Here is a 14,491-nt window from a genome sequence, read left to right on the forward strand (position 1 = left end):
CCAAATGCACTCATTCTCACTGGCTCCAAATTCCATTTGGAGGGAATATTGCAGCATAAGATGCCGACCGCAGCACATAAACACATTTGTGCTGTATGGTGCAATAGCACAGAAGCATACTGTACAGAAGGGAAAAAAAAACAGGAGTAGACTGGAATGATAAGCAGGAGAAATAAAACTGAAACACTGTTGACATTAGTTAATATGATCCAGCAGTTACAGTGAGGTTATTGAGGAACATTTGACCAAATAATAATAATACTATGGACACATCAGTTGCATTTGTTTATTCATCTTTTACCCTCATGTCATACTGAGCAGAAATATTCTTTTCATAGTGGAGTTTCAGCCTCCTTTAAATCAGCATTTCCCTTCATCATAAAGCAGATTATTTTCCATCTGAACAATAGTTAGGAGAAAGATTACAGCTGAGTCATGCAGCACACCACATGCTGCTCAAATGCAGGCCTTTAAACCATAACAATTAAAGTAATGCAGGGGACTAGGACTATGCTTCCCCCCCTCCTCCCCTCCCCACCCCCCATTTAGCTATTAACAGAGGCTCAGAGGGGTAATGGCACAGCACAGATGGCGAGGGGTTTGTTTGTTAAAGGTGCAGCAGAGCTTGTGTAGCTCGGTATAACAGGGGAACAGTGTTTTGATGAGAGAGAAGAAGCCGCTGAAGGACTGCTGTATCCCTCTGCAGAGGTTCACCGAAGCCCAACCCCCACGCACTTCTGAAAAATGCAGAGAGATGACTGCCACTACAGTTACAGGCCACTAGAAGGGGATGTGTGTCTTTATAAATAAATAAAGATTCTGCCCCAGTTTGGACTCCTCCTGTGCTCTGATACCACACTGTGTAGGCTTGTGATGAGGAAACTGTTGTGAGCAGTGTCCAGTTTTTTACTCTCTTACAAATGGTCAAATGGCTGTTTTAAAAATGATTTTAACAATATTGTATAGTAGCTGAAGTAAAATCTTATGCTTGGAACACTGTATACGCTATGTATATACCATATAAGTGTCTGTCTTTCTGCAAACATGACTAACAAATTTTTTTATTTTTTAAATCTTTTTCAGCAAAGTATATCGGCTGCTACATTGATGACACACAGAAAAGAGCGCTGAGAGGAGTTTCCTTTTTTGACTACAAAAAAATGACTGTATTCCGTTGCCAGGACAACTGTGCAGAAAGGTACGACAGCAGCAAACAACAAAAAACACTCGTCCATTAGATATCTCTCTTTTTTTTTCTCTCTTTTTCATGCTTACTGTCAGGGATGAGATGTAAAGTAGAGCTGATAGTCCAGAATAATGGAAATGGAAAAACCTGACTGTTGTTAAAAGGTGCTTTCTCATCGGGAGTCTGTTTTTCATGGTTTGGGCGAGGCCAATCAATTCTAATTAAGGAAAATCTTAAACATGCATTGATTGGTTTTTTCGTGTGTCCAGTTTCGGGCAGTGCAGCAAGCTATAAATACTCACATGAAATTGCATTATACAATTAGTGGTTGCCTATTTGTGTCCACCTGATAAAGAAAAGTCACATTTGCATACATAGTATATAAATAAAACAACTCACATTGGGTGATAATTATTATCTGAGGGTTTATCACCACAATGTCCTTGTTAGTTTAGACATGACAGTAACTCCATGCACAAAACCAGCTCCATAAAGAAATTGTTTTTCTGAGTCCTGCACAGAAACGTGACCCCATCAACCCCATCCAACACTTTGGAGATGAGCCAAAGCCAAAGTTTATACCCCAACTTCATTAGCCAACCTCAGAGATGCTCATGTGGCTGCAATAGAGCGAAATCCTTGCAGTCAGTTTCCAAACTTGGCTTATAGACTTATAGCAACATATTGGTCTAAAACGAAATGTTAAACAATCACATATGAGTGTGATTTGTGTCCACATACTTTTGGTTATATGCTGTTTTTCTGTCACAACTCTTTCTACCAAATTGGAGGAAGTCCTGCTATGAATGTCATTCATTCATTTTCATGTAGCTCATTATCACTTTGAGTGCTCTCTGCTGCTCTCCTCCATTTGTCTCTTCTTTCCTCACATCCTGTCTTCCTCTCTCAGCTACCTTGCCATCTTTCTCTCACCTCTTTTTTTCTCCCCTCTGAGGAATACCGGGGACGGCTCTATCGGATGCATTGAATTACACCCATCACTGATTCACAGAGTGGAGAATAGGAGCAAAGAGAGTCGCTTGTTTTCAGGCTCTTCCTCCTCCCGCTTGCTTCTCGCAGCCCGCCCGCCTCCTTTTCCCAGAGCAGCAGGTTAATAAAAACAGACAAACAAATGAGGGGCAACAGCACGTAGCAGCACACAAAGGTTTGGATTTGATTGACAGCCCAGGGGATTTGTCTGGTGTGAGGGGTGTGTTAGACGTCTAATTGCATCCGAAAGGCATCGTGGGAGTGGCATCCTCTGTGAGGCAGCAGAAAGCGGTCTGTAGCAGAGAGAGGAGGTTTTGTGTGATGGATTCAGTTTGAAAATGTGCTGCAGTCATTTATAATTGGATTCAAACTTTACAGCACATATAACTATTCTCATCTTCAATCAACAAAGAGAGATGTTATTCCAGAGTAATGTTTGGATGTGTTCTCATCTTCATTCATTTGTTTTTTATTGATTATATCTACATAATAATCTGTATTGGCCTGTCAAGGATTAAGACACATAATGAAGGCTCAGATCATTCACTCGAACCTCTCTGTCTTTGCTAATGATGCCAATCCTTTGTTCCTCTCTCTGTCCAGAGGTTACATGTATGCAGGTCTGGAGTTTGGAGCAGAGTGCTACTGTGGCCACAAGATCCAGGCGCCCAACTGTTCGGAGAGTGAGTGCAACATGGAGTGTAAAGGAGAGAAGAGCAACCTGTGCGGAGGAGCCAACCGACTGTCCATCTATAGGCTGGAGCTGAGCCAGGAGTCAGCGCGCCGCTGTGAGTCTGACACTCAACAACAACAACAAAAGAACTCTCCTGGGCTTCATAGGAACCACGTGCTGGTCTTCACACACACTGACAGCCACAGGGCTATCAAGTAAACCCAAGAGAGCACGGGCATGCATATACAATACCAGTCAAAAGTTTGGACACACTTTCTCATTCAAGGGAATGGGAAGGTGTGTCTAAATGTTTGACTGGTTCAGTGCTATATATATTATGCATATATTGTATGTCTGCAATTACTGTCACCCTCTTCTTTGCAGAGGTAAAAAAACAGAAATATTGAATTGTATAATTGAACATTGAATGATTTGCAAAACTTATGTCCATGTACTGAAAAAGCCTGAGCAGATCTGAGGATACTGTATACTTGACAGTATCCACTGAGGTACAAACATGCTGTTTTGATGCAGAAATGTAGCAAGCCTGGCTGTTTTGAGGGAAAATATTTGTTTAATTTTGGGTTAATGCCACAGTCGGGAGCAGACTGCTCTGTTGTGTTAGCCTCCCTCCTGGGATAGCTGTGCTACAGTACCTGCCTCTCTCAGCCTGCCGTGGTCTGCATCTAAAATACTCGCTGCCTGCTACTGGAAAACTGAAGTGAACAAAGGAATTATTAGAAAAAGGGAAGGGACCTCATTTCCTGTTTCATAGTGTGAAATGGTTTAGTTCTTTCTTTGGTACTATTGCTGTGATTTTTAAGAAAGTCCCAGCTACAAAGTGAAGTACCTTTTCAAAACCATCGTTGCCTTCGTCATTTCACTTTTCCTTTCTTTCTGAGAAATAATCTGGTAGTATGCAAGTGTTGGATAGTTAGTATACACATCTATAGAGTTTAATAATCTTACTTTTCTTGGTCCAGTTCTTTTTTTGGTTCAGTTCTGTTTGTTTATTATTATTTTCATTTCTGCTTTTCCCCCTTCTGTTTGCAATCTATCAGACAACTGAGTAAGCTCTTCGTGTTTGTGTTTTCACCTCTTACCCCGATTCCCATCATGTGTTTCCTACTGAGATCATCAAAGAGGAAACGCAGAAAATGTGTCGAAGTGGCTGTTTTGCGTTTTTTGCCACTTGAGTACCATCGTGGTCACACGATCCAGTTTTCAGTAAATGTTAACTTAAATTCCAATCACGCATATATATTATTCTGAATTAATTTCCTTTGCTTCCATCTATATGTTAGCAAAGCAGAAGGATAATGTTTCATCTGCTGCATATTTGTGTTAATGATCTATTATTTGCTTCTCAAGACCTTGTTTGTGATACATGTTTGGATGCCACATATACACCAGTCAACAGAGCACAAAAAATGTATGTCAGTACAACTTAAAAAGCAATGCCACTTGCAAGGGCAAAGAAAGATTACAGAAAGAGGATGCACTTAAGATATACTGTAGGGAAATGAGGAGAAAAATGGACATGACATTAAAAATGTAACTTTTAGTCAGAGAAAAAGGTCAAAAATAAATAAAACATTAGGTGCGCTCACATGGCTAGAGCTGATTTGCAAAGAGGTACCTTGTTTTAAAGGCGCATAGATTTGAGAGTTAATGCCTTCAGTAAAGGAAAGCAGACATGAGCTCCAGTCTTGGTGAGGTACTGGTATTGGCAGCCTGAACTTAAATAGAAATGAATACTGCAGACACATTGCCCCATTTGCATATTTTATTCAGCGATGTTTGAGCAAGCAAGCTGTCTTCATCATGGTATCTGTCACAGTAAAAAGCTTTTTGGTTTCCTTCCTTCCTTATTAATGCTTAACAGTCCATTGACAGCGGAGACAGTCTCATACGTATGTCAGCGTGGCTGACATGTTGACAGGATAAAATAAAAGTAAAATGGATGTTTATGTTTAATGTGATTTAAAACAGTGGTTTTCAAATCTCTAGGAAAGTAATGGTGCTCACATCACAGCCTGCCAACACACTGTGATTAACACTTCAGATATGATTCAGTTCTCTTTTCAGGCTGTTTTTTTTTTTAAACATTATCTCACAGACGGACTGAAATGTACAGTGAAAGGGCCCGGGGTTAAAGGTCATCAACACACTGCAGGGATGTGAGTGATGGTATTGGTTCAGACCAGGGCCTCAATAGACTGGGGGGGTTGTCCCAGTGGGATCTCATCATCAGGGGTCAGTGGATAGAGGCCAAACTGATGGAAACTGTGTTCAGTAACCATAAAACTGGGGTATATTGTGTTTTTTTGCCCTGTTTGTGAGTAACACTGATTTGTCTGTTTCAGATGGCAGCGCCATTTTTAAGGGGTGTTTCCACAAGCCAGACAATGTGACTTTGGCGCTTCCTTTCAGCGCGGTCATCCAAAACATGTCTGTGGACAAGTGTGTCGACATGTGCACGGAGAGGGTGAGGGGATGTGTGTATTCATGCATTGTACAGTCAGTGGCATGTATAAATGTGTCTTCAGTGTGTAATGGCAGCTGTGTTTCAGGAGAAGTCGCTGGCTGTCCTGGCTGGAGATCGATGTCACTGCGGCTTCCCGACTCCTCTCTTTTCCCTTCATGAGCCGGAGGATGAGAAAATGTGTCTCCACCACTGCCACGGGGAAGAGTTCGAGAGCTGTGGGAACGACGAGTACTTTGTTGTGTACCAGACGCAGGTTCCAGGTAAAAGTTTGGTGGCTCATTGTAGCACATTGCAATGAGACACATGTCAGGAAACTAAACGCTGTGTCCAGGAAATACATATGAGCATGGTCACAGTGACTCTATCCTGTGTTTGACTTGTTCTGTTTTTCATACCTGTGTGTGTGTACTAGAACCTAACTAGTATATACTGTATATATATATTTTAATTGAAGTTTTATATATTTTTGTTGTATTTCTGCCCCAGACATATCTTTATGATGGGTCTTTAAAAAATATTTTTCATGTATGTTTATGTGAGGTAAAAAACAAACAAATATCAGCTGATTTATCATTATGAGGTTTGTTTTATTCCCAAGTATTTTTATCAAACCCAAAAGTCAAGGATCAGTTCGCCATCAGTGTGCTGAATGCGTCATTGTGGGCAGCGTTTCCTCAGTTTACCAGACAGCTGTGGCTGGGATCAGCAAAAATGCTGGAGCCAGTAAACAAAAAAGGAGACATATAGCAAAAAAAAACAAAACAAAAACATAAACAAGTTGCAGAGGGAAGTGAACTTCTAATTCTTCCCGTCATCTATTTTTACCTCAGGTTTCTGCAGCTGAACAAACGAGTTTACCATTAGTACAGAGAGATTAGCCAAGCTACCCACAATAAAAAAACACCAGTATGTGTCTGTTTCACAGTATTTGACTCTTTCTCTAATGATGTGAAATGTCTTTGTACCAGTTTTCAATGTTTCAACACAACAATTCTTTTTCTTTCTTCCTCTTCTGCTGTCGAACAACTTGTTCAATCAGTCATACTTGACTGTCTTTCACCCCACATTTCAAAGCACAGATCGTGTTTGTCACTGTAGAATTTATCCGTAAATCTATACATGCAACAAATCAATAATATAGGCTGTTGGTCTTTGTCCTTTTTTTTCAGATAACCGCTGCATGGACCGACACTTCCTCCCCACTCACGCCAAACAGCTGGTGGCCCTCGCCAGTTTCCCTGGAGCCGGCAACACCTGGGCTCGCCACCTCATAGAGCTCGCCACTGGCTTCTACACTGGCAGCTATTACTTCGATGGCTCCCTTTACAATAAAGGTAGGCTTTAACGTTTATCTGACATGATAAAAAAACCAAAACACATTCACTCATCATTGCACCTCTGGGGATTAAATGTTTGTGGGGTGTCATCGTTTCACAGGATTTAAAGGGGAGAGGGACCACTGGCGGAGTGGGAGGACTATCTGCATTAAGACACATGAGAGCGGCAGGAAGGAGATTGAAGCCTTCGACTCCAGCATCCTCATGATCCGAAACCCTTACAAAGCTCTCATGGCAGAGTTTAACCGCAAATATGGAGGACACATTGGATTTGCCTCCCAGGCTCACTGGAGAGGGAAAGGTAGCTATAATATTTTACATTGTATTTAACAATGCATCCTGTAATCATAATTCAAGCAAATACAAAGACTTTTATGTGCTGTTTGAGTACATGTAAAATCTGTTAAAAGCCTTCAAAAAAGTGGAAAATATTTGAAGTTACTGCAAGCACAATAGGGTATATAGATAACAGTCTTTTTAGATTAAAAGCGTAAGAGTTTGTGAGCATTTTGCCAAAATCCATCCTGCTTTAGGACAAACTGATTGTGACTGAAGGTTCGCTGCATCTCTGTCCTCTGTCTGAGGTTACTTCATCAGCCATTGAACCCCTTCATTGAAATTTCACAGAAGGAGGTTAATATTTATACTCTGTTATATTTTGAATCTTTACTCAGAAAATAGAGAGAATAACAAACTACCAGCGAACTGGAAATGGAAGGAAATGGAGGAAATGAGCAAAAACTGAGGGCTTTTTTGGTGGTGTTGACCACATTGGCCAATGTGGCCGAAGAACACATTTTTAACATCAGATCAGCAGCAGTCTTCGTGCTAGTTCTCAGAAATGAGAAATGAAACGATTAACCAACCGAACACAACCTCCGTCACTCTGGTTCATTGTGATCATGAGTTGTGTGACTTGGTAAAACCAGCCTGTTCCTCAAGCTCTCATCCAGATTAGAAAATGTTTATGTGTGTGTGTGTGTGTGTGTGTGTGTCTTACGTGTGGAGAAGATGTCTAGAATTTTCATATAAATCTTCCCAGTTGTGCTGATAAGACACTTAAGGAAGCTGCTGGCATGTGGGAACAGCTTTGTGCACAGGTCCTTTATGGTACAGTGCATTCAAGAATATATAAATAATAATGACTTTTACAAAGATTATGTTTAACAAGTACAAGAAATCCCCCCTTTCTTGAATTTCTGAAAGAATTAATAGCTGCTTGATTTCTATTCTTATTGATAGAATATAAATTGTATTAAGATGTATGTGTATGCAGTGATTTTTTTTGCAGTCTTTATTTGTCCATTTTGTTGTGCAGTGGAAATTTTGTCTAGCTCCCAGTGTGTCACACTGCATTGTGTAACCATTTGATCATTTGTCAGCACAGTTTATTCAAGTTAATTTCCTATTGCGTCGACTTAATGAATAAAAGATGTTTCAATAAGAGGTCATCGTCCATTACAAAATCGAAGAGGTTAGACCTTTGAGTCCAGTAGCCATTAAATTAAGGCCAGATTGTATGCACCTTGCTAAAATATCTTTATATTTCATGCATATTCCTCTTCCCTCAGTACGTCCACCCACCCAACTATGTCTTTGTAACCATGGCAACTGGTTTTGTCTGGTCCGCGTATCGTCTCTCTGACTTTCTCTGAGGTTTAATCGATTTTCCAGAGGCTGGAGAATTGCCGACCCAGCAGTTGTCTCTCTTTGTGTAAGCATCAGCACATTTGGCCTGCCGTTTCCAATGCAAGTTTATTCCTTCTGTTGGTGGGGTAATGATGCGGTGACATCAGTAAGAGAAGGGCTTTTTGACAGCTGCCACATCGAATACAGAGAGAAGCTCCCAGTTTGAGAGTCAGTGTGACATTGTGTACGGGGCGCCACATGTACGATTTGATGCATTCACCTCTGCAGAGGGAGACTGTGGGGCTCAGATGATGTTACAGACACTGATAGCTACCAGTGCAGCTCCATAAAGTCAACTCAGGGGCAAGTGTAACTTATTTTTGAGGGCTTGTCATTTTCCAAAGTACAGTGTGTTATTTTCCAGTGTGAAAGGCTTGTACACAAACCCCTTTATTCTGGTGTCAGAATTCCAAGAACAGAGAAGTACGTCAGCTAGATTAGAGATTCAGTGAAACATTAGCAGAACAAGATGTTCGGGGGAGAGCTGCGATTATTTTGGCCTTCTTATTTTAAGCTCTGCTTTCTTGAAAAAGCCTGATAGGAAGAGAAAATAATGCCATCAGAGATGCAGTTCCTGTGTTTCTATACAGCTGGTTGTGTTGCAGTATGCAGTATATAATATTATGTCCACTGTGTTACTAAAGTTGCCTCTCACATTGGTTTCTGAGACGGCGCTTGCAAACTCAGCAGGCTTTAAACTTTAACGACATGCTCTCCTCACCGTAAAGATGCGTGCTAATGCAGCACAGCTCCAGCCAGCCGGTGCTTTTATGGACCAGTAGATTATCAGTGAATAAAAAGCAGATGAATCTGCAAAAGAAGAGCCCTACAGTGAGTGTGCAGTTTTAGAGATGATCAAGAATGTCCGACTTTACCATCCATACATTTCAGAAATGACTTCATGTGTCCTGCCAGGCTGTCTCCAGACCTCTCAAGCTAAATGACATCAATGTTTGGCTATCTTGACTCTCACTTCCCCTTCATTTCATTTCCCTTCGTGACTTTTAAGTTTGTCACTTATCTTATTTACCATCATTTTTGCTTTTCAATAATGCTTTGTTTTAAGATAGGAGCCTGTATTTTTTAAACTTTTCTACTCACTAAAAGCAATTGTGGCAAATTTATATTGATTTAAGATTGCAGATCTATATTTAAGAGCACTCTAGAGGTCTGTTAGTGTCTTAGATGGCTGCATTGCAAAGACACTTCCTTTTACAGCTGCTCACTTCTTGTAGGCGTTCATCTCCGAACACGTGTTTCATAGGATGTTACACCTTTTTTCATTTATGAGAGGTGTAAACAACAACAATTAAGCCTTGCAACTTGCAGTCACTTTCATAAGATCTTCATGTAATCCCTTCTCTAATTTTTTTCCATTTGTCTGTCTGTCTGATGTCACTTTGCCGAAAGGAAAAAAAACTCTTACACTTCACTTAATTAATATTGGTAAATGTGTCTTATTTTTCAGTTTTAGCTAAGAACAATTTACTTCTAAGTTGGCTGTTTAGATCATTCTCAAGTTTAATTCTTAGAAGTTTGATAAATTTGCGACTTGATTTCATCAGTAAGAAAAGCTGAGTGAGTTCTGTCCCCCATATTTAAATTTATTTGGTGCATTGCCAAACACACGTCCTTGTTTATTTATTTTCTGTACTCTCATTCGCCCTGCAGAGTGGCCCGAGTTTGTGAAGAACTACGCTCCTTGGTGGGCGTCCCACACCTTGGACTGGCTCCATTACGGGAAGAGCGTCCACGTGGTCCACTTTGAGGGTCTGAAGAGGGACCTGTTCTCCCAGCTCAAGGGGATGGTCCAGTTTTTGGGTCTGAAGGTTTCTGAGGACCGTCTGCTTTGCGTCGAGGGCCAGAAGGATGGCAACTTCAAGCGGTCAGGGCTACGCAAACTTGAATATGACCCGTACACTCCTGAAATGCGAGCTAGCATCAATGAACTGATCAGAACAGTAGACGCTGCCTTGAAGAAAAGAAAGATGTCTGGAGTTCCAGACGAATACATGCCAAGATGATATACAGTATGTGATCCCCTTGTTTCCCTTTTAATTGGACTGTTCTGTCAACAGACTCTGCACCATATTTTGTAGGATTGCATCACCCAAATTGTATTTTCAATTTTTTTCAACATAGGTTGACGCTATAGTGGGAAGAAATCAGTCTCTCTCCTTCTATATTCATTTTTTATTCACATTTTTTTCATTTTTTGTTCAACTTAGGTAATAATGGCTCCATGTGTTAATAGAAGAGGCTTTTTTTTATTTGGCTGAATGAAAAGCACTTCTTATCTCGCTCTATGCACATGTGCTGTGTGGGCATGTGCACATGCCTTAACATGAAGAAGGTACAAAAGCTGTGACCACAGAGAGGCACTTCTGACTGTGCTGGGTGCTTTGTTGCCAGTGGAAAAACATGTCATCCAAAAGATGTAATAGCATACTGTTAAGTGTATGATACGAGCTTATTTTGTGCAAAAGTGAAAAAAATCAAAACATTAAAATTTTCTGCTGCTAACAGTTACAGAACAATACTATTTTATACATGAAGTTCTCTGAAAACTTCAAAATCTGAGCCCTTTGTTGGAGGGAAAAATGCAATATGCAGGCTATAACTACCTGATGATGATACTGTTTGTTTCCAAGTTTTTGGAAGTTATTCAACTTACTGTATGTAAGAGAAATTATGTTTTTGATGATGAAGATGTAAGGAACTCAATTCTCAGCTCCTCATATTCAAGAAGATGAATAATCCCTCTTGAAGGCACTGACTGAAGGAGAGAAGAGGATTTATCTCTGCAGCATTTATTTATCTCTGGTGTGCAGTGCACATGTTGACTAATTTGGTTTTGAAGTTGTTTTCTTAACACTGGACTCGATGCAGAAATCCAAAAAGCACTTTGCCGTGCAACACTTGCCCCCAAAGATCACCAAGGAATTAGGCATTACACTCTGACTTGTGTTTTAGATTGGAGGTTTCCTTTAGTAGTAGTAATGGTTTTAGATTTATTTTATGACAGTTAATCATACTGAATGTGAAAACTGTTTTTTTTTGTTTTTTTTAATGCTTTGTTGTAATAAGAGCTACAACACAGTAAAGCTAGTGATACTTTTACTCTTCATGATTTAAAAAAAAATCTCAAAGGTCCACAAGAGTGTGAAAAATTCTGCTCCTATTTTATAAAGCAGCACGTCTTATAATGGTACTCAATGCGCTACAGTATGCTACATGCTTAAAAATGAACGAGTATATAAATAAATAAAGACATGAATATATAAATGAATAAAAACACTGGTGACTAAGAGCCAGGAAACATAAACTGACTTCCATTTTCAGTATAATATATAAATATATTTTTATAGTGTGTGCTGACACATCAAAAATATTTGTATTGCAAGACGCAAACAGGAGAAGTTGTTTCTATTTTTAACACATGCTTTAAACTTTATTGGCTCTTGCTTTCATTGACAAGCCGGCACTTGAACATAGGTGTCACATCTGAATGTATTTTCTATGGAATGAATGTAATGTGATATGACCCAATAAATGAGTAAATTAAATGATGTCTATGATCACTTTTTACAAATGAAAATGAAAAATAGAGGAAATTTTAAGGCAATTCCCAGATAGCATATTGAAGTGGGCCACTTCAGGCAATGATGCGGCACTGCTGGCCTTCTTCTGGGCCGGACGAAATGGTTGTCAGTCTGAAATGGCCCACATTAGAAATAGCAAATGCCCAAATATCCCAAATCAAATGTGGGCCTTTTTTAGCAAAGATGCGGTGCTCACAGGTATGTGTATTCTGGATGTGGGCCAGTTCTGGTTTATCTGGTTTGTTCTTGGTTGACATATGGCTTGGTTGTGGCCCAGATCTGGGAAACAGGAGCGGACCACCCAAGCACCATCATTCCACGTGGTACGTGGGCCGGATGAAAGTGCCGAAAGTGTTGGGTGTTGGTCGGATCTGGGCCACAGCAATTTTGCTATCTGGGTTACAAAGGTAATTCTGTATTTTGGCTATTAAAGAAGCATATTATCTACTATTAAACAGATTTCACAGTGTGTCTGCAGGAATGACAAGCATTAATTCAAATTCACCAAACCACAGAACATTTAAAGGGGCACTCATCACAACTCAGCCTGTGAAAACAGTTGTTTAATGTCTTCTGTAGCTCAAGGAAAATAACCCTGGTGATGTCATAGTGATGTAATCAGAGTTACCTCAGTTATAACTTGATACTAAAAGTAGAATTTGAAAAGGTTTGATGGGAGGTGGAATTATGAAAAATTTACGATCCAGTCTCTTTGCAGCTTGACCCATACTCGGTACTAAAAATCAGGATATCTGGGCCTTTTTTTAAAAAAAATCTATCTCTGGTGAGTTCCTCAACTTTATGAAAGTGCAGTACAAAATGCTTGAATATTCCTATAAATCAATTATTATTTACACACCATAATACATGGAACTAAAGAATGCAGGTTTTACTTTGTTTAAAATGGTTGAAAATGGTTTAAAATGGTTTAAAATCGTTAAAATATTATAATTATAATTTGTCCCCACGGCTGTGTGTGTGTGTGAGTGTGTTTGTGTGTTATATGGGCCACACAATGCTCTTGTGGTCCACTTTTTCACACCTTAGATTTCCTGTAAAACGCAGACATGCGAGTAGACCGAGAAGTAATCAAGACGTGTCAACAGTCACATTTTACAGGAATTGACTGGTGGTAACTACCACTAAGTTGTGAGAATCAGCGACAAAACAGTAGGTAATTATATTGTAAAGTAATACTTAAAATGAATATTTAAAACATAAGTGTCATGAAGCATAACTGTCAGTTTCAGATTCTCTTCTTTAAGATGCATGCTTTTGGGATAAATGTGCAAACATGATAACAATATAAAGGTCAATAATAATAATAATAAACATTTTGCAAGAGACTGGTAAGCATGAGGAACACAAGAAAAGATGATTAAATTGCACATGAGGTACATAAATATGTAGGAAATTCAGTGACACGTTTTTGGGACTATGAAGCAAAGAGTTATACTTGGATTGGTTGATAATATTTCAAATAGGTGTTGTTACATCATAATTAAAAACATTTAGTACTGAATAGCGAAATTAAACTTTATGTGTACTTAAAGCAGCATGAATCGACTTTCAGTCAGTGAATCAAGCTGTAAACACATAAGGTTGATGGTGAGCATGTTAACATGAAGTTGCTTATTTACACATCTAGCAGACACAGAACAATGTTAGCATTCATTTGTGTTTCTGACCACCTGATGGATGTCAGTCTAATATTCACTTGTTTTATCTCTGTTTTGGTCTCCACTGACACCTATATAGGAAGTCTCAGGCTATTTAGCTTCTAAATGTTCACCAGCTAGTCAGTAACTTTGTATGTGTGTGATTTGGTGCTGCTTTTTCGCCGGAACAGCTGCCTGCTACAGTGGAAACAAGGCTGTTTTGGTTGTAAAACTAAAACAATCCATAGCGCTGTGGGTCTGTCACTACACAGAGCCCAGTCACATCATATATGGTCCAAATGTTAAGATGAGAACACTGATTAGTGCAGCTGTAAAGGTGAACTATCTAAGTTTCACTATGGCTCACTGTGTAATGTAACCATTTCAGTCTGGATCTTTCCCCTACCCCCCACTATTTCAACATCAAAAAAAATCACCAGACTCTCTCGCTCGTGTTGTGATTCTTCTCATGCTATTACTAAGCAGGAAGTGAGGGACTTTGCAAAGATTCATGTCATAGGTTAACACCTTCAGAAGAAGAATAGTTTTTACCCTAGAAATGTTGCACCATTTAATGTTTCTGTCAAACACAAGATGAGCTCATATTTCTCTCTCACCCTTAATTGTTTCAGAATTCTTGGCAAAAATGCATCTGAGAAAACGTGTAAAAAGGCCACACTACTCCACTGACCACTGGTGAACAGTGATGATGTCACTGCACTATATACAATATAGTTCTGCAAGTGAGATATCAATGAAATATGCAATATTATAATGAAGTGATTACTTAATTTATTTGAGGCACATAAATTAAAAATGCAGTGAATGTGCCTCAGTATTGAGAGATTAAGACCATTAATCAAAGAGG

At 39.5% G+C, this 14,491-nt stretch overlaps 1 protein-coding gene across 3 annotated transcripts in view; it reads left to right on the forward strand.

The window, feature by feature from the left end:
• The window catches only part of wscd2 (WSC domain containing 2), a 40,324-nt gene extending 28,395 nt beyond the window's left edge, over positions 1 to 11,929 (forward strand). For all 3 annotated transcript variants that reach the window (XM_042422364.1, XM_042422363.1, XM_042422365.1), the window contains 7 exons: positions 1,084 to 1,198; positions 2,780 to 2,964; positions 5,216 to 5,337; positions 5,423 to 5,597; positions 6,507 to 6,671; positions 6,775 to 6,975; positions 10,035 to 11,929. In XM_042422364.1, coding sequence (XP_042278298.1) covers positions 1,084 to 1,198; positions 2,780 to 2,964; positions 5,216 to 5,337; positions 5,423 to 5,597; positions 6,507 to 6,671; positions 6,775 to 6,975; positions 10,035 to 10,387 — 1,316 coding nt within the window. In that variant the 3' untranslated portion in view covers positions 10,388 to 11,929. The remainder of the gene's footprint in view (positions 1 to 1,083; positions 1,199 to 2,779; positions 2,965 to 5,215; positions 5,338 to 5,422; positions 5,598 to 6,506; positions 6,672 to 6,774; positions 6,976 to 10,034) is intronic.
• The last annotated feature ends 2,562 nt before the right edge of the window (positions 11,930 to 14,491 follow it).

The sequence above is a fragment of the Thunnus maccoyii genome, chromosome 9 (assembly GCF_910596095.1).
Source record: "Thunnus maccoyii chromosome 9, fThuMac1.1, whole genome shotgun sequence".
Classification (NCBI taxonomy): Eukaryota; Metazoa; Chordata; class Actinopteri; order Scombriformes; family Scombridae; genus Thunnus; species Thunnus maccoyii.